Genomic DNA, 26,617 nt, shown 5'->3' on the forward strand with positions numbered 1-26,617 from the left:
TTTTTAACTATTAGAAATTTGCCAACTTTGTGATAAGAAGATCACAAAGCAGCCATATTGCCTATCTAGTGATAATTCCATTTTTTCATTGTCTTGTTATCATAAAAGATGATATAAGTAACGAAAATTGTGTTCTCTGAGGAACTGATAATATAGCATCTAGTCTATGTCATGAAAATTCATAATGTAGGGAAAAGCCTATACATATATTTTTTATGAGCAGATAAACTCTTAAGCATTACCTAATTAATGTTTGTTTGGTGGAGTAATGAGCACATGATAAATTCTTTTAAAATACATATTAATTGGGCTTCCCTGGTGGCGCAGTGGTTGAGAGTCTGCCTGCTGATGCAGGGGACACGGGTTTGTGCCCTGGTCCAGGAAGATTCCACATGCAACGGAGCGGCTAGGCCCATGAGCCATGGCCGCTGAGCCTGCGTGTCCGGAGCCTGTGCTCCGCAACGGGAGAGGCCACAACAGTGAGAGGCCCATGTACCACTTAAAAAAAAAAAAAAAAGATACATATTAATTGATATATTGATTGGTTAATAAAATAATGAAATTATTACAGTTGTCCCTCGGTATCTGCAGGGGATTAGTCTCAGGATCCCCTGTGGATGCCAAAACCTGAAGATGCTCAAGGCTCTTGTATAAAACAGTGTAATGTTTTCCTATAACCTATGCACATTCTCCTGTATACTTTAAATCATCTCTAGGTTACTTATAATACCTAATACAATGTAAATGCTATATAAATACCCATAAATGCTATGTAGATAGTTAGTTGCCAGTGCATGGAAAATCCAAGTTTTGCTTTTTGGAACTTTCTGAAAATTTCTTTTCAGAATATTTTTGATCTGTGGTCAAGTGAATCTGTAGATGTGAAACCCATGGATACAGAGGGCCAACTGTATTAAATTGAGAAAGGTTGTTCTATGTTTGAATTTCTTGTTTTCTTTTAATAACTGTACTACACAGTTGAAATACTGTAACTCTCAGTAAGTGTTCTACTGTGCCCAACCATTATAAATCTCTACTTACCTACCACTTTGTTTAAACCTAATTGAAATATTAGGTCATTAACTGATGGATTCACTGCTGGAAGATTTTCTGCTGTATCTGGATGTTTTGAGGCTGCTTCATTTTTAACTGTAATAATAATAGATTGCCAGATTAGTTGATTTAAAACTAACATTTTGTTGGGGTAAAATTATAAAGTTAATAAGAGCGATTTACCGTATACTTATTTAATCTTGTTTAATTAACAATTTAACATACTGCTTATTCAATTAAATACAAATATGTCTAAAAATTTTTAAAACTTTACTAGCTACTAGTTGCCAGATATTATTATATCTGTACTTTTCAAATATTATCTCATTTAATAAGAATTCTAGGAAGTAGGTATTTTTATTCTCATTTAACAGATGAGGAAAATAGAGCTTAGAGAGATTATGCATATTTTGGAAGGTCACATAGTTATTAAGCACAAAAGTTTGAAATGAATTTTGTTCCTTTAGACTCTAAAACCTACACTCTAGCTAGTAAACTGAAATGTCTACTGAGATTGAGAATGTAGTATGAGTGAAATAAACCTGATGATGTTTGGAGTGGCATGAATAGCAGAAATGAAATGGAGAGCACAGGCATACCTCATTTCATTGTGCTTCACCTTTACTGCCCTTTGCAGATACTGCGTTTTTCACAAATTGAAGGTGTGTGGCAACTGTGCATGGAGCAAATGTATCAGCGCCATTTTTTTTTTATTGGCGTATAATTGCTTTACAATGGTGTGTTAGTTTCTGCTTTATATTTCAGTGCCATTGTTTTTTTAACAGCATTTGCTTACTTCATGTCTCTGTGTCACATTTTGGTAGTTCTGGCAATACTTCAAATGTTTTCATTTTTATTATATTTGTTATGGTGATCTGTGATCAGTGATATTTGATGTTACTATTGCAAAAAGATTACAATTCGCTGAAGACTCAGATGATCGTTAGCAGTTTTTAGCAATAAGGTATTTTTAAATTAAGGTATGTACATTTTTTTAGACATAATGCTACTGTACACTTAATAGACTACAGTATAGTGTAAACATAACTTCTCTATATACTGGAAAACGAAAAATTTGTGTGACTCAATTTATTGTGATATTCACTTTATTGCAGAGGTCTGGACCAAACCCACAATATCTCTGAGGTATGCCTGTACATATCTTATATAAAGTTATTACTCCCATTGATTGTTACAAATGTAGGTCTGAGGTTCCTGGGTCATCTAAATTCGCAAGAGAACCTAGAAAGGTAGTTAGTTACAAGAACTCCAAGATTTTAAAATATCTGCAAGTAATTAAAAAGTTTTAAGCATGTTCGTAGGATAAAACAAATCATCAATTATTGACCCAAGAGAATTACCTAACTTGGGAAAGGATTAATTCTAACATGTGGGTGGGATTTGAAAGCCAATAACTGGTTATATTTCTTTGGAAAACATCATCATTTATCCACCAATATATCTCTATCATCTAGGAACAGAAATAAGATTTAAAATCTAGATTAAATTGGTACTTTCAAAAGAAGAAAAAAAAACAAGATATGCCAGGAAAAAAATGGAAAGAACAATTAAAAATTAAAATGTGCAATTAAATTAATCACTTTTGAAAACTTCCAAGAACAAATATTTTCATGGGTAGAATTCTTCGTAAATCTTAAAGGATTAAATCCTATGCTATAGCACATAAAAATGGAATTTTCTATTTCTTTCACAAGGTCAAAAATACAGTAGTCCCCCCTTATCTGCAGTTTCCGTGGTCAATCCTGGTCCAAAAATGTTAAACAGAAAATTCCAGAAATAAACAATTAATAAGTTTCAAATTGCGTGTTGTTTTGAGTAGGGTAATGAACTCTCACACTGTCCTGCTCTGTCCTGCCTGGGACATGAATCATCCCTTTGTCCAGCGTATCCATGCTGTATATCCTGCCCATTAGACACTTAGTAGCTATCTTGGTTATCAGATTGAGTGTCATAGTATTGCAGTGCTTATGCTATAGTAACCCTTATTATACTAATAATGACCTATTGACCATCAAATAAATTATGGACAGGAAACACAGGAAAAGACACAGTATATACAGGGTTCAGTACCATCTGGTGGTTCTCAGGCATCCATTGTTTTAAAGTATTTCATATAATTCCCACAATTATTTTGTGAGGTACATACTATTACTAGCCCTATTTTTCAGATGAAGAAACTGAAACATGGAGAGATTAACTAGCTTACACAGTTAGTAAGAGACAGAGGTAGGCACCAAAGACAGGCAGTCTATTTTCAGCATCCGTACTTTTAAACACTACCCCTACCATTACCTCCCATAAGAAGATAGGCATCTCCTAATGGAAACAACACAAATATTCATCCACAGGAGAATGGGCAAATTAATTATAATATATTCATAAACCAGGTCAATATACAGCAATAAAAATAAATGAATAAGGACTAGAATTATCAACAGTGATCTTGAACCAAAAAAGCAAGTTGCTTAAGAAAGCATACAGCATACTACAAACAAAACAATAGCATAAATCCTTTACAGATGAAAACATACCTAACAAAAGTATAAAGAAATATATATGGTAATGATAAATATCAAATTCAGAAAAGAAGGAGGCAATAATCTGAGAGGAATAGAGAGGGGCGGACTTCAATATTTAACGTATATTATATTCATTAAACTGGGAAACAGACACACAAGTGTTCATTACATTAACTCTTATCATACCTTTCTGTATTTCAAAATACATTAAAAGTAACAGAAACAACCTAAAACACCTAGGTTTTATTTGGTTCTCTTTCACTTGAAAATATTCTTTTTTTAAATTAATTTTTATTGGAGTATAGTTGCTTTACAATGTGTTAGTTTCTACTGTATAGCAAAATTAATCAGTTATACATATACATATATCCCCTCTTTTTTGGATTTCCTTTCGATTTAGGTCACCACAGTGCATTAAGTAGAGCTTTCTGTGCTACACAGTATGTTCTCATTAGTTATCTATTTTATACATAGTACCAATAGTGTAGATATGTCAATCCCAATCTTCCAATTAAGAAGCACAAAGATAAACCAAATCTTCTGTTACACTAAGTCAAAAATCCAAATAAAAATTTTCCAATCTTTCTAATAATGTCCATTTTTCCTCAAATCCATTTTTTAAGCAAACAAAAAATACAGATAAATTTATTTAAAATATACAACAAAAAATACACTAATATCAAAGAACTATAGTAGAAAATATATAATGATATCAAGAGTAAGATCCAGTAGATAAAAAACAAATGTTCCTTTTCTCTTCTTGAAACCATATAACAATATAAAGAATAGGTCTACTGGATAATAACAAATATTTTTAGCAGATAATGTACTTGATAAGAATTGAAATGTGAATGCTGGATATAAGTCATACTTTTAAAAATGAAATAACTGTAATAGCTCCATAAGATTCCTAGAAAAGCATGTCCTAAACTTGTTCTCTATGAAACACTGCTCCATAAAAAGAGAAAGGCAGGGTTTCTTGCTCAATAAATTTAAGAAATACAGTATAATAATGAGAATATTAAAGACTACAAGAAGGAATGGGGGGTGCTAATATCATTACAGCATTTATTAGTTCTGCAGAATTTCAATTTTTGTTAAATTGTATTCTAAAATATCTAACCTAAGGAAAAAATTCAACTATAAAACATAAACTAATTGATGCACATTTAAAATATATTTTTAAATTGTCAAATATTTTATGATGACTTTTAAAATATGTTTATCAATATCATTCATACCTCTCAATTTTTGAGACTCATAAACTCCACTTGTTTGAATTTTATCCTTGTATCCTTTAGCTAGTACTAGATCTTCAAGTATAAAATTCTCATCTGAGAGTTCATTCGCATCTTGATCTACCAAGATGAAGAAAACTTTCAGTAAACTAAATACAGAAACACTACTGAAAACCACATACTGCGGCCTAATTCCAAGAGGATTATAATGTCTAGAGGTTAGCAAGATATTCTTACATCAAGTGAGAAGAGAAAAATGATTACTCAATAAATGTCAGAAGTTCACTTAATAGATTTCAATATCTACTCTTGATAAAACTCTGTGAAAAATTAGAACTATAGATTTACTCCTAGACATTACTCTCTTAATATAGAATATATTTCTGTCTCAATCCAACAGATAGCACCTTGATTTATGGTGAAGCACCAAAAAATATTCTTATTAAAATTATAAACAAAACCAGAATGTGAATCATTATCATTTTAACAATTACCTAGTTCTGGTAAAGTTGGTATGATAAATATATGGAGCAGAAATTATGATGAAACTATAGAAGAAAATGTAGGGAAGAAGCTCCTTGACACTGGTGTTGGGAATGATTTTTTTTTTTTAATATATAACACCAAAAGCGCAAACAACAAAAGAAAAACTCAACAAATGGGACTATATCAAAGTTAAAACCTTCTGCACAGTAAAAGAAACAATTAATATAGTGAAAAGGCAATCTTTGGAATGGGAGAAAATTTTGGAAACCATGTATCAGATAAAGGGTTAATATCTAAAATATATAAAGAATTCATACAGCCTAATAACAAAAAACCAAACAATCCAACTGAAAAATCGGCAGAGAACTAACAAGTTATTTTTCTAAAAAAGACAACTGGACTTCCCTGGTGAGGCAGTGGTTAAGAATCTGCGTGCCAATGCAGGGGACACAGGTTCGATCCCTGGTCCAGGAAGATCCCACATGCCCTGGAGCAACTAAGCCCATGGGCCACAACTACTGAGCCAGCACTCTAGAGTCCACGAGCCACAACTATTGAGCCCACATGCCACAACTACTTAAGCCCGTGCACCTACAGCCCATGCTCTGCAACAGAAGCCACTGCAATGAGAAGCCCGTGCACTGCAACGAAGAGTAGCCCCCACTCGCTGAAACTAGAGAAAGCCTGTGTGCAGCAATGAAGACCCAATGCAACCAAAAATAAAATAAATTGAAATAAATAAATTAATTTAAATAAATAAGACAACCAAATGGCCAACAAATATGTGAAAAGATGATCAACAATATTAATTATCAGAGAAATGCAAATCAAAGCTACAATGAGATATCATCTCACACATGTTGGGATGGCTATCATCAAGAGAACAAGAGATACAAGTGCTGGCAAAAATATAATGAAAAGGAAATCTCTGTACACTGCTAGTGGGAATGTAAATTGGTCTATCCACCATGGAAAACAATATGGAGGTTCCTCAAAAAATTAAAAATAGATCTACCATCTGATTCATCAATTCCGCTTCTAAGTACATACCCAAAGCAAATAAATACAGGATTTTGAGAAGATATATGTACTTATATTTTTATTGCAGCATTATTCACAACAGGAAGATATGGACACATCCTAAGAGTCCATCAGTGGATGTGGATAAAGAAGATGTGGTGTATATATATATATACAATGGAGTATTAGTCAGCCATGTGAAAGGAGGACACCCTGCCATTTGAGACAACATGGATGAATCATGAGTACATTATGCTAAGAGAAATAAGTCATACAGAGAAAGGAAAATACAGTATGACATCATTTACATGTGGAATCTAAAAAAGCAAAACTTGTAAAAACAGAGAAAGAAATTGTGGTTAACCACAGGACACGGGGTGGGGTGACAGAATCAATGTTGTTTAAGAGTATACAAACGTGAGTAGTAAATAGAGATCTAATGCAAAGTATAACGAATATAGACAATATTGTACTAAAATCATCAAACTTGCTAATAGGCTAGAACTTAATTATTCCAACCAATAAAATGAAAGAATAATTATGTAATGTGATACAGGTGCTAATTATCACTACAATGGCAATCATATAACAATATATAAATGTATCAAATTAACATGTTTTACACCTTAAATTTACACGTTTTATGTCAAATGTACAATAAATGAAAAACAAAAAAATGTGTACATGAAAGGCCGCTAAATCATAAATAATAGAGTTTAAATCATACAGGATGTTGAAATGTTAAAATAATAGTAGTGAGAGGACTTCTATTTCTTGTATGACATGTAAAGTGCTTGGAAGTCACTACTTCCACTCTCACAATAAGAAAAAAGCCTAGCAAACTTTTTAAATTAAACATTTTTTTTCTTATCAAAGTCAAGGCAAAATGCTGCCCCCCAAATTGGAGAGAGAGGTGGATAAAAGAAGCATAGTTTATTGGCAGCTGAACCCCAGGAGCAGAAGCCCACTACTGAAGTCAGGACTAGTAGGAACACTTAAACTGTGATTGATGAATTGCTGAAAGTTCAGTATATACTAGCTTGAATCTTACTGGTACCCCCATGTTACTATGAGTTTCATGTCTAGGAAATCCAACCAGGTTCTCAGGATGAAGATCAGAGGAAAATTGCCACATGCTTCCAACAGGGAGAGGGGAAAGTAACTGTTTTTAATCATGCCCAGAGCTTTCTGTTCTCCTTAACAAAAGACTGCCCTCAAGGGAATCTATTTTACCAGAGCTTAACCAAAACACCGTTTACCAGAACCTAACAGACCTTAGGGAAGGGAAATGTTCAACATGGGGGTGAGTAGATATAAAATTTCAGCCCCTTCTAGCCTTCCTGTCTTACCAAACAAGTAGGAGAGACATGAGAAACACTTGTGAAGGTGGAAACCTAGCGACACAGGCTTACTAAAAGACTGAGACCTAATCAGAGGATTACAGAATGCTTCCCCTTCCCTGACACCTTACCACCACATTAATAAGCCTCCTATATAATTGCAAGTTACAGCTAAAAGGACAGCAAGCCTCAGACCCTACTTAAGGAATCTAAAGGGAAACCCAAAGATATCAGGGGAGACAAAAAAAGGGATAATACAGGAACTTTTAGCATCTGATACCTACAGCTACAGTAAACAAAAAATACAGCCTAATACCTAACCAGATAAACATGAAGCCTCACACTAAAGGCCTATATAAGCCACAGTTCCTTTTACACAATACATCATGTCTGGATTTCAACAACAAAAACAACAAAAATGCAAGACACGCTAAAAGTAAAAACCTAGTCTAAAGAGTATGAGCACCAGACTCACACGACAGAGATCTTAGATTTATCATACTGTGTATGTGAAGTAATTATGGCTAATGTGCTAACAGCTCTCATGGAAAAAGAGACAGTATGCAAGAACAGAAGAGTTATTTAAGCAGAAATCTGGAATCTCTAAGAAAAAATCAAAAGGAAATGTTAGAAATCAAAAACACTGCAACAAAAATGTAGAATTTCTTTGATGTGCTCATCAGTATATTGCATACAGTCAAGGAAAGACTCAGTGAGCTTGAAGATATGACATTAGGAACTTCCCGAATTGAAAAGAGAAAATAAATGGAAAAAAAGGAACAAAATATCAGAGATCTTTTGGACAATAATAAGAGGTGTAATATACACATAATGAGGACATCAGAAGGAGAACAATGAAACAGAATAAATATTTAAATAATGGCTGAGAGTTTTCCAAAAATAACAACAGACATCAAATCAATGATCATAGGAACTCACAGAACACCAAAAAGGATAAATACCAAAAAAAAGCTACACCTATTCGTATCATATTCAAATTGCAGAAAATCAAAGACAAAGAGAAAATCTTGAAAGACTCCAGAGAAAAACAAAAACAAAACACAAATATACTTTATCTATAGAGGGACAAGGATAAAAATATCTTATACTTTTCATCAAACTAAGCTAGCAAGAAGAGAATGGAGAGAAATATTTAAAGTGTTGAAAGAAAAAAATAAACCAACCTAGAATTTTGTATCCAGAAAAACTATCCTTCAAAACTGAAAGAGATATAATGATTTCCTCAGATTAAAAAAAAAAAAAAATTTGTTGCCAGTAGGCCTGCAGTGAAAGAAAATGTTAAAAGAAGTTCTTCAGAGAGAAGGAATAGGATACAGATCAGAAACCTATATCTATATAAAGAGAAGAAATAAATGAAGGTAAAATAAACTTTTCTTACTCTTAGTTGATATAACAGATAACAGTTTATTCATAATAATAATAGAAACAATGTATTCAGTGATTATAGCTTATAGGTAAATGAAATGAATGACAACAATTCTATAAGTGACAGGAGGAAGGAATTGGGATTACACTGTTATCAGATACCTGCACTACCCATGAAGTGGCATAGTGTTATTTGAAAGTACGCTTAGATTAGTGGTAAATGTATACTGCAAATTTTAAGACAATCACTAAAAATTTTTTTAAAGAAATATAATTGATATGCTAAGAAAGAAAAGAATATGGAATCATATTAAACATGTAGTTAAAGCCAGAGAAGGTAGGAAAAGAGTGGAAGGTGAAAAATAAAGTACTAGGGCACTGAAGAGAAAATAGTTACAAATATGATTAATATTAAATGAAATACCAATAATCACTTTAAATGTGAATGGTCTATTAATTAAAAGACAGAGACTGTCAGAGTGATTAAATAAACTGACCCAACTATAAGCTGTCAACAAGAAACTCATTTTAAATATAAAGATAAAGTAGACTGAAAATAAAGGGATGGAGAAAAGTGTATCATGCTAATACTAATCAAAGTAAAGCCAGAGAAGCTATATTAATCTGAGACAAAGCAGACTTCAGAGCAAGGAAATTACCAGGGGTAAAGAGAGCACTACATAATAATAAAGGGGTCAATAGCTAAGAAAACATAACAGTCTTTAATGAGTATGCACCTAACAACAGAGCAACAAAATATCAACACATGAGGCAAAAACAGAACTGCAAGGAGAAACAGACAAATCTACTTTTATACTTGCAGCTTGCAATACCATCTTATCAGTAACAGACAGATACAACAGGCTGAAAATCCATACCTTAACAAATTTAAAAGAATAGAAATCGTATGAAGTATACTCTCAGATCACAATAGATTTAAACTATATTAATCTAATGCCAAAACTAGGCAAAGAAATATCTCTCACAAATAAGATGCAAAAATCCTCCACAAAATATTAACAAATTGAGTGAAACAATGTATAAAAATAGTTATATATGATGACCAAGGAGGATTTATTCCAGGTATGCAATTCTGACTCAATATTTGGAAATCAATTAACGTAACTCAACAGACTAAAGAAAAAAATCATTTGATCAATCAGAAATGCAGAAAAATTATTCAAAAAAATCCAAAATCCATTCATGATACAACTGTCAGCAAACCAAGAATAGTGTGAACTTCCTCAATTTGATAAAGGACATCTACAAAGAAACCAACAGATAACATCACACTTAATGGTAAGAAACTAAATGCTGTCATCCTCAGATTAGGAATACATCAAGGATGTTTCTTTTCACCACTCCTATCCAACATCATACTGGAACTCACAGCTAATGTAATAAGTCAAGAAAAAGAAAGAAAAAATATATAAATTGAGAAAAATAAACAAAACTATTCTTGTTGAACAACAACAGCAACAAAACTCCTGGAATTATAAGCTGGCTATAGCAAGGTTTCCAGATACAGGTTAATATACACAAGTCAATTGATTTCCTGTATGTCAGCAGTGAACAAGTGAAATTTGAAATTGAACACAATACCATTTATATTAGCATCAAAAATGAAATACTTAAGTATAACTCTTCAGACACAAGCGTCATCAAAGATTTAATGTAGAGATTTTCCATGTTCATGGATAGGAAGGCTCAATATTGTTAAGCTGTTAGCTTTTCCCAACTTGATTCAATGCAATCCCAAGCAAAATTCCAATAAGCTATTTTGTGGATATTGACAAACTGGTTCTAAAGTTTATATAGAAAAGCAAAATACCTACATTAGCCAATACAATATTGAAGAAAAACAAGGTCAGAGAACTGATGCTACCCAACTTCAAGGCTTCCTACAGAAATCAAGACAATTGGTAAAAGAATAGATAAGTAAGTCAATTGTAACAGAACAAAGAGATATAGACCTATAAAAATACAGTCAATGATCTCTGTCAAAAAAGCAAAAGCTATTCAATGGAGAAACGACAGTCTTTTCAACAAATAGTACTTATACAACTGGACAGCCAAATGCAAAAAAAAAGTGAATCTAGACCTGACACCTTACCAAGAATTAACACAGAATGGCTCACAGGCCTAAATGTAAAATGCAAACCTATAATTCTCCTAGATGGTAACACAGATGAACATCTAGGTGATCTTACGTTTGGTGTTGATTTTTCAGATAGAACACCAGAAGCACAATCCAAAAAAAAATTGATAAGCTGGGTTTCATTAAGAAAAATACACACACAACTTCTGCTCTGTGAAAGACACTGTTAAGAGAGTGATAATACAAGCCACAGGCTGGGAGAAAATATTTACAGAACAGATATTTAAGATCTGTTATCCAAAACATGCAAAGAACTCTTAAACCTTGACAATTAGAAAACAAATAACACAATTACAACGTGGGCAAAGATGTGAACAAATAACCTACCAAAGAAGTCATTTAGATGGCAAATAAGCATATGAAAAGATGTTCAGCATATACATCATTAAGCAATTGTAAATTAAAACAACAGTGAGATATCACTACATACCTATAGCTAAAATTCAAACACTGAAAACAACAAATGATGTCAGGAATGTGGAGCAATGGGAAACCTGATTCGTAGCTGGTAGGAATGCGAAACACTACAGCCACTTTGAGGACGGTTTGGCAGTTTCTTACAAAGTTAAATTATAGTTTTACCATATGATCCAGCAATTGTGCTCTTAGGTACTTATCTAACAGTGTTGAAAATTTATGTTCCCACAAAAGTTATGCAGTAACCAACAGGTACTAAGTTGTTTGTACACAACTAATTAATAAAGAAACTGTTGGGCTTCTGTTGTGGTTTAGGATCATTATGAAAAAATTACTGAGACCATGCAAAACACCACAAACTTCTGTCTGAATTGTTTACAGAAGACTGTGTAAATACTTATCATAAGAAAGCAAACATGGCTATATTATTATCAAACAAAATAAACATTAGGCAAAAAAAATGTATTTTTAGAGATAAACAGTGTACTTTTACAGAGATAAACAGTGTACTTTTATAGCTCATGTTTACGAGGAAGATATAACAAGTATAAATTTGTACACATTTAATAACATCATTTCCAAATATATAAACCAATCTGGCTAAACTACCCGTAAACACAAAGAAGTCCGTAATCACAGTGGGAAAATTTAACATACATCTCTTAGTAACACAGAATAAACGAAACTTCAATGGAATTGAAAAAGAATTGACTAACACAGTAAATATATTTGATCTAATAGATTTATACAAAAGATATGAGTAAACATTCATAAACCTAAGAGAGAGGGTTTTTTTTCACTTACTTTAATTAAAAATAAATCAATAATATTGAAATTTATCATACTTACTATTTAGTGCTTTCATTGTGACAGCTCTAAGTTTCTTAGTTTGAGATTGGCTTTTTGACAATTCAACTTCATCCTCGGGTAATACGTCTTCTGCTTTCTGAGCTACGAGAAAGATGCTTTTAATCCATTAAATAGAGAACTGGATTTATTGAAAATCCTCTGTAATTCAAACACATGTCAATTATCCAGGAATATTTCTTCTCATGGTTTGAAACAATAAAGTCAAATACCACATTATTGAGAGTGAATTACAGAGTGAGTATGAGAAGTGTAGAGACAATGGGAGTACTGTTCAAAAAGAATAGTTTTATAAGGTATTCACATTTTAGGATTAAGTGCAATATTTTCATAACAGATATATGAGTGAGAAAAAAAAGAAATGATAAATAATACATTCAAAATAAATTTAGAAGATTCAAAAGCAGATCAGGTAAGAAAGACAGAAAATACAGGCAATGGTATACTTACCTCCAAAATATCCATGCTTCCAGTAAATACAAATGTATTCAATGCTCCATTTAAAGCACAAAGAGTGTTACATTGGATTAAAAAATAACCAATTATATACAGCTAAGTCATAATAATAGAAAAAGGTTAAAAATAAAGTGACGAAAAAATTATTCTATGCAAGTAGTTACATAAAGAACGATACCACGCCAACATCAGACAAAACAGACTAAAGGCACAAAAAAATTACTACAAAATGTCCATCATAAAGACAGAAATTTCAGTTCACTAAGAATAGATAACAATTTAAAATGTGTATATTTATTATATATATATCTGTATGTAATATATAATCTATATGTAATACAGATTATGTGTCTGTATATTTTTATTTATAATAAAGCTTTAGAAACATAATTAACTTCACCTAATGGAGAATACATACACAAACACGTTGTATATGCTATGTATATGTGTACCTATATGTATATATGATACACTATATAGCATGTATTTCTATGGTCAATTGAATAAATATTAAACAACCAGAGAAATTTAATTAAAAATCATTATATGATATTCTTACTACAAATCCTCACTTTTCTGGCAGTTCCAAGTGTCTTAATTTGAGATGAGTTTTATAAGGTTTAAACTTTTTCTTTACATGAAAGATTTCATCTGATATCCATTTTCTCAGCTACAAGTATAGAGGCTCTTAATCCAATAAAAAGTAAAACAGCTGGATTGTAAAAGCTCTGGATTATTAATGTATACCAAGAACAACTTAGTTTCCATTCAGCTTTACAACAACTTAAGCAAATACACACAATTTAAACAAATGATCAAACTGTCCTCCCCTTGCCCACCCCACCTCCAATCTTCTGGTGCATTTTCAAAATGGACTATGAAATTAAGCATAAAAATCATCAGAGTGCTCTCCTCAAAGTATGTGGAAGACTCTTGTTACTGAATACATACACCTAGAAAGTTGTAATTAGGGACTTCCCTGGTGGTGCAGTGGTTAAGAATCCGCCTGCCAATGCAGGGGTCATGAGTTCGACTCCTGGTCTGGGAAGATTCCACATGCTGCAGAGCAGCTAACCCCGTGCACCACAACTACTGAGCCTGTGCTCTAGAGCCTGCGAGCCACAACTGCTGAGCCCACGTGCCACAACTACTGAAGCCTGCGCACCTAGAGCCCGTGCTCCACAACAAGAGAAGCCACCGCAATGAGAAGCCTGTGCACCGCAACAAAGAGTAGCCCCTGCTCACCGCAACTGGAGAAAGCCTGTGTGCAGCAACAAAGACCCAACGCAGCCAAAAATAAATAAATAAAACAAATAAATTTATTTAAAAAAAAAGAAAGTTGTAATTAGATTTTACTGTACTAAGGGTATTAATATTTTTAAAATATTAAAACATTTTTAACAACGTATATGATTGATTTAAAAGTTAAACTAATTAGAAAGTAATAATTCAAAAATAAGGAAAGAAAATAGAAAGAAACCTGGATCAGGTAGGAGAAATAGAAAGCACCCAAAAAAGGAAATATTTAAATCTAAATATATTAGTAAGTACAGTAATTATAAGTGGATTACATGTTGTAGTGAGAGACAAAGACAGTCACACTGGATTTATAAGCAATTTAACTATAATTTATTTATGAGAGGTCACTGAATTATAAGAACATAGAAAATTGTAAAGTAAGGAAGTGAAAAAAGATATGCCTGAAAATACTAACCAAAATAAATCTGCAGGAGTTATGTCAATGTCATACAAAATAGGATTTTAGTCAAACGACCTTACTGGAGACAGGCTAAGATGGTACCTTTTATAAAAAGAAAATGTTGAGTCCATAAGGACTATCAAATATTTTTTTTTGTATGCACTTAACAACATAGACAGTATAAGGAAAAAGGACAATACTACAAGAAGAAATAGATAAATCCACAATCATAGCGGGAGAATACATTCACTCCATAATCGACAGACAAACAAAATGCAAGAAAATCAAGAAATAGGAATTTAAATAACACAGTAAAAATTTGACTTAGATGTCTGTAAGCTCACACATTCATGAATATAATTCTGCTTAAAACAATTAAAATGTAAAATAATTTTATAATACTCATAATTCAGTATTTACAAGTTGAGTCTTTTCTTTCTAGCAGTTCCAAATGTCAGGCAAAAGACTTTCATCTGGTACCTCTTCCATTTTCTGAGCTTCAGGAAGAAAGGCTCATAAAAGCACTAAATAGAGAACCAGATCTGTGGTGGAACCTCTATATTTACAATATATGTTAGTTACCCAACAATATCTTATCTCATCTTTTAATGATATATACAAATCACTATTTGAAGTGTAAACATCATGTGAACACAACACTTTTCACACATGTATATATAAGCAGTCGTTACTTTTTAGATATACAGAAGCATTAAATGTATTTAATTTAGAAATATTGTTATTATAAACATTATTATACTTAGGTTTTAAATTATTATTTTGTTTTACAGTATTCATATTTTTGAATAAAGTTTAAATTTTTGGTATTAAATATGGCTAATGAAAAATATATATAATGATAAAAAATAGAGTGAAAGAGTGAAAGAAACATCAGATACAAAAAATGGTGGAATACAAAATGGTGGAATTACACTTAAAAATATCAATAATTGGTTTATATATGATTATGAGAGGTAATTAAAAGATCAGGCTGAATTCTAAAATATAGACAATTATAAGTTTCTTACAAAAGATAGAGCAAAATCATAAAGACACAGGAAAATTAAAGTAACACGATAAAAAAAAATGTATCACACAAATACCAACCAGAAGAAAATTTATGGAGCTACCCTGATAGCAGATAAGGTAGTTTTAAAGGAAAATAAACAAATAAAAACTATAAAAATGATGAAGTGGGTCTCTTCATTAGGACAAAATGTTCTGTCCCCCAAGAATGTTATCAATTTAAAATTTATATGCACATAAATAATAGAGTATCATAAGATATAAACCAAAGCTTGCCATGACTAAATAGAAAAATCCACAAAGTGTAAGATTTAACATATCTAATTCAGTGATTATAAAAGAAACAGATAAATCATCAATAAAGATCTAAAGTATGATGGGAATAATTACTAAAGAAGCAAATGGTTGAAGATATATTCATGAACAAAAAAGTGTTCTGAATTTAATTAAAAACAATTTATAAGATTTATGTTTAATTACTTACTATCAAGATTCTCCTGTCTGATAGTTCTAAGGTTCTTAGTTTGAGATTGGTTTCTTGAAAAAAAACCTTTCTTCTCAGGAGGTAGATTTTCAAGTGTTATCGTATCGTTTTTCTCGTTTTGAAGAGGAAGTGCTAAGTAGAAAATGATACATGTATAATGGAACTTCTGGATATGCCAAATAATCAAATTTTCTTTCCATAAAGGTGAATTGAGAAAAATCATGTGAATAGTTTTCATGATTGTGTGTGGAAGTAGTCAGTCTTGTTACTTAGTAATTATTGACTGCACAAATACCAACCAAAAGGTATCATTACTTTTGCTTTTGTTCTCTAATTATCTTAGGGTATTCACACTTTAGGTCATTTAGTTTTACTTCTATGAAATATATGCTCAAATACATATTCATGAACCAAAGGAAAAAAAATCTTCTGATGAGTTTAATTTAAAATGATTTAAAGTTTCCTTTTATTATACTTACTATTGCGTCTCTCCTCTCTGGAAGTTATTTGTTTCTTTACTTGCAATTGGGGTTTTGAAACTGAAACTTGTTTCACAAGCACAGGATTTTTATCTGGTACTCCATAATAACCCAAATAAAGAGGTGCATTTAGTCCACTAAATGTGCAATCTCTAGATTTCAAATTTATAACAAGTGTACAGTAGCATTTTGTCTCATTTTTATAAAGTCATAAGTCAATAATTATAATGCTAGATCTGTCATAAAACTGGATGATGCTGAAGCTGTCTCATTATTTCATAAATATTCCTAAGCAACAAATACATTTCATATTGGTCTTCAGGTTTCATGGGTTATTTATGCTTTAGTTTAATACATAATAATAGACCAAGCAATGAAAATGCCTATGCAGAAGATCATTCATTAATTGCAAAACACTTACAACCATCTACATGTTCAAGCACAGGACATCGATTGAATAAACTGATATATATACCACAACTATGGTATTGGTATAAGTACTGCTACAATGGTAGATAATTAAATAGATAAGATAGTATATAAACATCTGTACGCAGAGTGAGATATTCCCCTCTGTACTAATACATCAGATGTTTGCTGGATGACGTTTCATGGGGAAATGAAAGACTAGTTGAAACCCTGGTGGAGCTCATGCCCTTTCATGTTTAGACGCATATTATTGCAGTAAGTGAATAAAGGCTTGTTATTTTCAGTTTGGTTCGTTGTCTTTATACACCACCTTCACAACTGGTAGCTCTCTCTCAGTGACAAATGGTGGCAAGCAGGGTGGCCCAATTAAGCACAATGCCTTTCTGGAAAAGTAAAAAGCATGAAGACCCCCCAGGGCATTTTGGGGAGATGCTTGAGAAGACTACAAGGCTTCTTGGGAAGTACCAGCTGGTCATTTGCAGGAGTCTGAGGGTCCTAAAATGCACTCTGCCAGCCACAGCAATGAGTCTCAGGAAGTGCTATATCAAGAATGCCCTGGGGCACTGCTGGAGAGGGCTAGCAGATTGTTTATGCAAGCTTTTGGGGTTAGAGGGGTAACAGTGGTCCTTCTCTTTAGTCCCAGACTCCCTGCCAAAATGCCTGGTGGGTCAAATTAGGGATCCAACAGAGGGGCTCTGGGAAATCTAGGGAAGCAATTCCCTGGCTACTGCTATTGTCCTCTGATGATAGTACTAAGTACAAGCTAAGCGCACCCAACCATTGCTGTCAGCTTTTTTTTTTTTTTTTTCGACACGTGGGCCTCTCACTGTTGTGGCCTCTCCCGTTGCAGAGCACAGGCTCCGGATGCGCAGGCTCAGCGGCCATGGCTCATGGGCCCAGCCGCTCCACGGCATGTGGGATCTTCCCGGACCGGGGCACGAACCTGTGTCCCCTGCATTTGCAGGCATACTCTCAACCACTGCGCCACCAGGGAAGCCCTGCTGTGAGCTTTAATGAGGTCCCAGACAACGATGGACAGCCTACAATATAGTAAGTTATTGAGACTCATGATTTAATTAAATATAGAACTCCTTGGGATTGCTTTGCCCAGTGATATAAAGAGATCTTAGAGACCTGGATTGTTCACTTGCATGATGAAGGAGGTAATCTTAAACTTCGTGAGGGACCATGATACTTTGGGTTGTGGTCACTCTAAAACCCCTTTTTAAGTCTGCCCTGACAGCAGAAAGTTTGCTCAAGGAGGAAACCTTGCTCAAGGAGGAAGAAAGAGGGAAGATGAGAGGCAAATACCAAGACGCTCTCCTTCCTCAGCTGGGAACTGTTCATGCTCTGACAGCTTTCCGCCTGAACCTATCACTAAAATCATGTTTGGACCACCAATGCAGAGTCTAGAGCAGCCCTTTTAATCATGCTACAATAATGAGTAAGAACAGTAGATAAGATTGTTAACCAGCTCACATTTCTAGGTTTATTTGTGCTACTCCTGCTGGTTATCGAACTAAATCAAACTTCTTCATCAGGTCAGGTGACAATGTTCTGCAACAAAATCCAGAACCTAACGGACATATTTTCAGGCACGGAGAAAACAGCTTCTGCCCAAATAGTAAAGACTGACTGACAAAGAGAGCAATATAAAACGGTAACCATGTGCTCTCCCCTGGATGATGCTTCTAGAGAAGCCCTCTGAGTCTGGTTATTCAAAGAGGAGGTTGATGACCAGATATTAGGCTATAAGGGCTACAAAAGGTAGCACCATTAGGGTCTGCATGTTAACAAGTGCTATGATTAATGAAAGTGTTATCCCCTCAGCTTCTCCCTGTGAATATGGAGATGAATAGGTGAGCCCTTCTAACTTGTACTGCGAACTCTCAACTTTCAACAACAAAGACTGGGTCCCAATATCCCCAGTAGGGACCAGAGGTTGTATCCCAGGGTCAGAGTTCAATGGGGAGGTAGGGAAGAATTATATTTCTGGGCCTTTTGGATACTAGCGCAGAGGCAACTGTGACGCACAAACCCCATCACCAGAATGAGGGGAAAACAAATAATGTCTCTGATTTTGGGTCTGAGGCCACTACCAGTTGGACCCTTACCTAGACCCACTGTGGATGGGTCTCTGTGGCCAACTCCAAACTCCAAATAAAACCTTTTTATGGCATTCACTACTGAATGTATTACCAATAGAGATGTATTGTCTAAGTGAACACCTGCTCACATTTGCCCACAAGCCCCGAAGAAAACTGCTCCAGTTAACACCATTTTAGTGCGGTACATGGAAGACCACAAACCTCCCTGACTAGCAGCCCCTAGTGCTGTTGTTTCTCAAAAATAGTAGCAACTGCCTAGAGTGAAAAAGAAAAAAGCAATGCCTTCATTGCTGAGTTTAAGAACAACAAAGTTCTTCATGAGACTAATTCTCCACTCAATAGCCCTATCTCACCTGTGCACATGGCCCTAGGAGCATGGAGTCTCAAGGGATTATCGGCAGCTCAACACTGTAGCAAAACTCTAAGCACTGGCAGTACCTGACTTTGAAACTGTCACAGAGGCTACTGCCCACCAAGATAAAGAAACTTGGTGTACAACAAATGACATCACTGTCCACGTGGATAATCCAGGATCAGTTTAATTTTATGTGGAATGGGGTACAATATATGACTAATGTCCTTCCACAAGTCTACCTAAATTCCCCTACTATTTGTCATCAGATACAATAAGACCTAGAAAAAGTCTGGCTACTGGAAGGAACACTAGCCTTCCACAAAACCGAAGATGTCTTCCTGGTGGTCCCAGACAAGGTCATTACCCAATAAGGACTGGTCACTCTGCAGACTCACATGGGGCAACATGACTGAGCCATTAACACAAGGTACCAGGATCTATCATCCAAGTGAAATTCCTAGGCATGATCTGGAAAGGGTGACAACATCCTATTCCAGAGGAGATGACTGCCAATATTTGATCCTCTCAACTCCCCCAAATAAAAAAGAGATCCAGCAATTGGTCATACTTTTCTGGTACTGGCACTTTCCACGCAGGGAACTTGATGGTACCTATCTATGAGGTTACCAAGAAGACCTCGCCCTGTGTGGGGCCGGATTAACAGAATACACTGGTGCGGGTATGGGGAGTCTCTAGCAAGCCTCCCAGGCTGCCCTTCCCCTAAGCCTCTCTGATTCCTATTTGCTGTTTTAGTTACAGATCTCAAAAACTTCTCGGTTTGTCAATTGGCGCCTATGGCAGAATGGCCCTGATACTGGTCAGAAGTGCCCACTGGGCATAACTTCCCGGAACCTGTAATCTCCCAGAATCATCTAAAAGGTACACACACTTTGAGATACTATTGGACAGTTATTGGTCCTTGGTGGATACTGAGTGCACGTCCTATGGCTGTTAAATAATCTTATGACTAGAAATTCCAATCTGAAGGTATTAACACTTTTGATTTTGTTCTCTAGTTAACTTAGGGTATTCACAGTTTAGGTCATTTATTTTTACTTCTATAAAATATACACTTAAATACATATTCATGAACCAAAGAAAAAAGATCTTCTGATGAGTTTAAAATAATTTAGAGTTACCCATAATTATTATACTTACTTTGACTCATCTCCTTTCTGTAAGGTATTTGTTTCTCTACTTGCATTTGGGGTTTTGACACTGAATCTTGATTTACAAGCGTAAGATTTTCACCCAGTACTCCAATATGACCTACATAAAGAGATCCATTTAGTCCACTAAATGGGAAAACAGATCCATTGTGAAATCTCTAGATTTCAAATTTATAACAAGTGTACAGTAGCATTTTCTCTCATTTTTAAAGTTATCAATGAACTGCCATAATGTTAGGTCTTACATGAAAATAAGAAAAGTTTTAATGGGTGCTACTGAAACTGTCTCGTTATTTCATAGATATCTTGAGGAAACAAATATATTTCATACTAATCTCTACTTTTGGGGTACGTATACATTACATAAATACACAATAGTAGATGAAACAATAAAAATACATATGTACAAGGTTATTCATTACAGTATTATTTGTAATTGCAAAATATTTTAAACCACCTAAATGTTCAAGAATAGGATATTGGTTGAATAAACCAAGGTGTATATTATGGTGTATATATATAAACCAAGGTGTAAATTATGGTATAGTATAAACTATGGTATATAATGTACTATTTTACATATTTATGTAAAAATTTTTAAAAGATTTTTATAAACTACATGGAGGAATTTCTAGGAGGTAATGTTAAGTGGAAAAAATTTTTTAAAGGTTATCTAGTATACTAACTTTTGGCTCAGAAAGCAGTAATCGGAAGAAATGAGAAATAGATACTAACTTTACAAGATGAAGCACAGAAAAGATAAGCAAAAAAATCATGTAGTTGGTTACCTGCCAGAAGACAGGGTGGGAGAAAGGACTGGGGAATGCATGGGAAGGACTGGGGAAGAAATGACGCTCTTAAGTATACCTTTGGTATAATATTTACTTCTGGAAGTAGGTCAATGTTCCATACATTCCAAAAATAAAACTAAATCAACAAGGATAAGAAGAAGAAACGAAAAAACATAATGAAATGAACCTACTGAAGGGTTAAAAAAATGATTCAAATTAGTCATAAATAGTGTTTGAAACATACCCTCAGACTTGGGCAAGAGTATGGGGTACAGACAGAAAGCAAATCACTAAATCTTCCTAGTAGGCTTTTTTTTTTAGTGGTATGTGCTAAGTAATTCTGTAACAAGGGTTGAAGCATTGTAGAGTTAAGCAAATACATAACTCTGCTGATGTTTTAAGAGTCAGGATTAACACCCTGGAAGAAAGGACATACACATATGAAACGGAGGAAGGCAAGAAGGAGACCTGAGGGACTAGAACTGAAGATGTCTGGGAGTCCTCATGATTTCTAAAATATATGTGCACATAACATATGCATATATGTGTGCACGCGCACATGTATGTATGAATATATGTACATGTGTGTCAAAACTAAGGAGTGTGGATCCAAGTGAAAATCCTATGTGTCATCTTACCTGGCAGTTACCATGGGAGAAAGCTTCCTACCCACACTAGACCGACTGCACAGCCAGTATATTCATGGGTTCGGGCCCCTCCAGGCCAACCACAGTCTTACACAGCCCCAGTTAAGGGCTCAAATGATGCACTGTTCTGTTCAGGTGACTCTGCTTTGACAACCTCACTGGGGAGGCTTGAAGACGATTTTCTCCTATCTGACTCAGTTTTCGCTACTTTTCCATTCCTAGGCCTTCCTGCATTCCCCACCTCCTGGGTCCATAAAATGGCAAGAGCCTTTAGTTTAGGGCTCCTTTGGCAATGAGACAATCCCCCAACCACTTCTGATAAAACATCTCTTACCTGGGGCCTTCAGTGGGGAAAAATGGAATAATAAAGCTGGGACCTTTCCTGTTTAGACTCATACTTATGCTATCACAGTAATCGAATAAAGGTTTAATTGTTATTTTCAGTTTGGCTTGTTATAATTGACCAACTCAACAACTGGCAGTGCTTTCTCTGACAAATTGGTGCAGTGAGCAGGATGGATAGTACAGGCACACCTTGGAGATGTCACGGGTTCAGTTCCAGACCCCCGCAACAAAGTGAATATTTCAGTAAAGCGAGTCATATGAATTTTTTGGTTTCCCAGTGCACATATAAAAGCTATGTTTACACGATACAGTAGTCTATTAATTGTGCAATAGCATTATGTCTATAAAAATCAATGTACGTATCTTATTTTAAAAATACTTTATTGCTACAAAATGCTAGCCATCATCTGAGCCTTCAGCTAGTCCTAATCTTTTTGCCACTGAAGGATCTTGCCTCGATGTTGATGGCTGGTGGCTGATCAGGGTGGTGGTTGCTGAAGGCTGGGGTGGCTGTGGCGATTTCTTAAAATAAGACCACAGTGAAGTTTGGCTCATTGGTTGACTCTTCTTTTCATGAATGATTTCTCTGTAGCATGCAATGCTGTTTCACAGCATGCAGAACTTCTTTCAAAATGAGAGTCAATCCTCTCAAAACTTGCTGCTGCTTTATCAACTAAGTGTATATAATATTCTAAATCCCTTGTTGTCATTCCAGCAATCTTCACATCATCTTCACCAGGAGTAGATTCCATCTCAAGAAACCACTTTCTTTGCTCAACCATAAGAAGCAACTCTTCATTCATTAAAATCTTCTCATGAGATTTTAGCAATTCAGTTGCATCTTCAGTCTCTACTTCTAATTCTAGTTTTCTTGCTATTTCCACCACATCTGTAGTTGCTTCCTCCACTGAAGTCTTGAATTCTTCAAAGTCATCCATGAGGGCTGGAATCAACTCCTTCCAAACTTCCCTTAATGTTGACATTTTGACCTCTTCCCAAGAATCATGAATGTTCTTAATGGCATCTAGAGTGGTGAATCCTTTCCAGAAGGTTTTCAATTTACTTTGCCCAGATCCATCAGAGGAATCATTATCTATGGCAGCTATAGCTTTACAAAATGTATTTCTTAAATAATAAGACTTGAAAATTGAAATTACTCCTTCATCCATGGGCTGCAGGATGGATGTTGTGTTAGCAGGCATGAAAACATTAATCCTGTTGTACAGCTCCAGAAGAGTTCTTGGGTGACCAGGTGCATTATCAGTGAGCAGTAATATTTTGAAATTTTCTGAGCAGTAGGTCTCAACAGTGGGCTTAAAATATGTAGTAAACCATTTTGCAAACACATGTGCTATTATCTGGACTTTGTTGTCCATTTACAGATCACAGGCAGAGTAGATTTAGCATAATTCTTAAGGGCCTTAGGATTTTCAGAATGATAAATGAGCACTGGCTTCAACTTCAAGTTACCAGCTGCATTAGCCCCTAACAAGAGTCAGCCTGTACTTTGAAGTTTTGAAGCCAGGCATTGACTTCTCCTCTCTAACTCTGAAAGTCCTAGATGGCATCTTCTTCCAATAGGGGGCTGTTTCATCTACATTGAAAATCTGATGTTTAGTGTAGCCACCTTCATTAATTATCTTAGCTAGGTCTCCTGGGTAACTTGCTGCAGCTTCTACGTAAGCACTTGCTGATTCCCCTTGCACTTTTGTGTTATGGAGATGGCTTCTTTCCTTAAACATCATGAGACAACTTCTGCTAGCTTCAAACTTTTCTTCTGCAGCTTCCTCACCTCTCTTGGCCTTCATAGAATTGAAGAGAGTTAGGGCCTTGCTCTGGATTAGGCTTTCGCTTAAGCAAATGTTGTGGCTGGTTTTACATCTTCTGTCCAGACCACTGAAATTTTATCCGTATCAGCAATAGGCCTGTCTCGCTTTCCTATTATTTGTGTGTTCACTAGAGTAGCACTTTTAGTTTCCTTCAAGAACTTTTCCTTTGCATTCACAACTTGGCTATAGTTTGGAGCAAGAGGACTAGCTTTTGGCCTTTCTCGGCTTTCGACATGCCCTCCTCACTTAGCTTAATCATTTCTAGCTTTTGATTTAAACTAACGTGCAACTCCTCCTTTCAGTTGAACATACAGAGGCCATTGTAGGGTTATTAATTGGCCTAATTTCAATATTGTTCTGTCTGAGGAAACAGGGAGGCTAGAGGAGAGGAAGAGAGCCGGTAGAGCAGTCAGAACACACATAACATTTATCAATTAAGTTTACCATCTATATGCGTGTGGTTTGTGGTGTCCCAAAACAACTACAATAATAACATCAAAGCTCACTGATCACAGATCACCATAACAAATATAATAATAATGAAAAAAGTTTGAATATTGTAAGAATTACCAAAATGTGACACAGAGACATGAGGTGAGCAAATGCTTTTGGAAAAATGGCACCGATAGACTTGCTTGATGCAAGGTTGCCACAATCCTTCAATTTGTAAAAAATGCAGTATCTGCAAAATGCAATAAAATGAGGTATGCCTGTAAAGCACAGTGCCTTTCTAGGAAAGCAAAACTCTGAAGATCCCATGGGGCACTTTTGAGAAGTGATACAGAGGTCCATCAGACACTCTCAAGTGATACTAACGGATCACATGCAAGAGCCTGAGAGTTCCATGGGTGCTTCATCAGCCATGCTCATGTGTCTCAAAAAGGACTAGTGGACCCTGGAGTTTCTTTGGGGAGTGCTAGTGACTTTTTACATAAGCTTTTCAGGTATAAGGGGGAACAGCGGTCCTTCCCTTTAGTTTCCACCCCCTTGCCCAAACTTGACTCAACTCCATGAGTCAAATTACAGATCCAAAAGAGACACTCATAGGAAAGCTAGGGAAGCAATTCTCTAGCTACTGATGGGAACAAAATTCCTTCCTCTAGTGATGGGAACAAAATTTGTCAGAGACCCTGAATTGCATCCCAATACTACTGTTAACTGTAAACATGTCCCTGGCACCAAAAGACAGCCTAAAACAAAGTGAATTTTTGTTGGGACTTATGCCTAAAATGTAAAATAATGAAGAGCCTTTTGGGATTACTTCACCCCAGCAATCTGAAGCTCTCAGAGACTTGGGTAGTTTGCCTCCAAGATGGAGGAGGTAATCTTGTTTTACTTACTAAGAGAATGGTACCTCTGGTATGTGACCCCCACTTTCAGAGTACAAAACAGCAGCTACTTTGCCTAAAGAAGAAGATGGCACTGGGATGAAAGGAGACAAGCACTCAAGATCATTTGGGCTCTGAGAGATTTGACCCCATGCACCATGAGTTCCTTGCCACTAAACAGCAAGGAACTCATGGTTCCATGGTTGAATTATACTTCCAGTGGATATAGTTTCCTTGTGAGCCACCCTAGTGGTGTCTTAGATGTACAAATGTGGGGTAAGAACAATAGATGATGAGACTGTCAACAAGACTCAGATTTCCAGGTTTGTTCACGTTAACTTCTTCTGGTTACTGAGCTCAATTAAACCTCCTCACAAGGCCACATTGATCATTCTGTAACAGTCCAGATCTTCACTGACAAATCACTGAGTTAAAAAAATGTGGCTACTGCCCAGAAGGCAAAGACCAACCAGTAGAAAGAGCAATGTAAAAATGGTAAGCCTGTTGCCCCTCTTAGACCATTTGGGCTAGATCCTTCCCAAAGAGATCTCTGGATCCAGGTTACTCAACAAAAGCTTCCCAAAGAGGAGACTGATGGACTTTCCCACCAAGAACTTATGGTCATAGAGTGAGTGGGCCATGGGATCCACTAGGCTGCTCCACTAGAGTCTACAAGGTCATGGCCTTACGATTAATACAAGTGCTATTTCCTCTGCTCCTCCCAGTGAACCTGGGGGTAGGGGTGGGGAATTAAAATCCACTATTAACTTTTAACCAAGTTTTTCAGCTTTTAAAAATAAATAAGACTAGTGGCTGGGCCAAGGTTTCTATGTCTCTAGTGGGGAACAATGGTCCTATATCAGGTTAAGAGTTCAATGGGGAGCTAGGGGAGAACCGCATTTATTGGGTCTCCTGGATACTGGTGCATAGTTAACTGTGCCCTCCACAATCCCTGACACTACAATGA

General features: G+C 35.3%; 1 protein-coding gene across 1 annotated transcript in view; it reads right to left on the reverse strand.

Moving 5' to 3' along the window:
* CCDC7 (coiled-coil domain containing 7) overlaps positions 1–26,617 on the reverse strand; it is a gene marked incomplete at both ends in the record, with an annotated part of 247,453 nt that overhangs the window by 45,290 nt on the left and 175,546 nt on the right. The window contains 5 exons of the mRNA XM_082681635.1: positions 1,042–1,149; positions 4,835–4,951; positions 12,488–12,589; positions 16,171–16,302; positions 20,700–20,810. Of these exons, the coding sequence (XP_082537761.1) occupies positions 1,042–1,149; positions 4,835–4,951; positions 12,488–12,589; positions 16,171–16,302; positions 20,700–20,810 (570 nt within the window). The remainder of the gene's footprint in view (positions 1–1,041; positions 1,150–4,834; positions 4,952–12,487; positions 12,590–16,170; positions 16,303–20,699; positions 20,811–26,617) is intronic.

Source organism: Grampus griseus (assembly GCF_964374135.1).
Source record: "Grampus griseus genome assembly, chromosome: 2".
Classification (NCBI taxonomy): domain Eukaryota; kingdom Metazoa; phylum Chordata; class Mammalia; order Artiodactyla; family Delphinidae; genus Grampus; species Grampus griseus.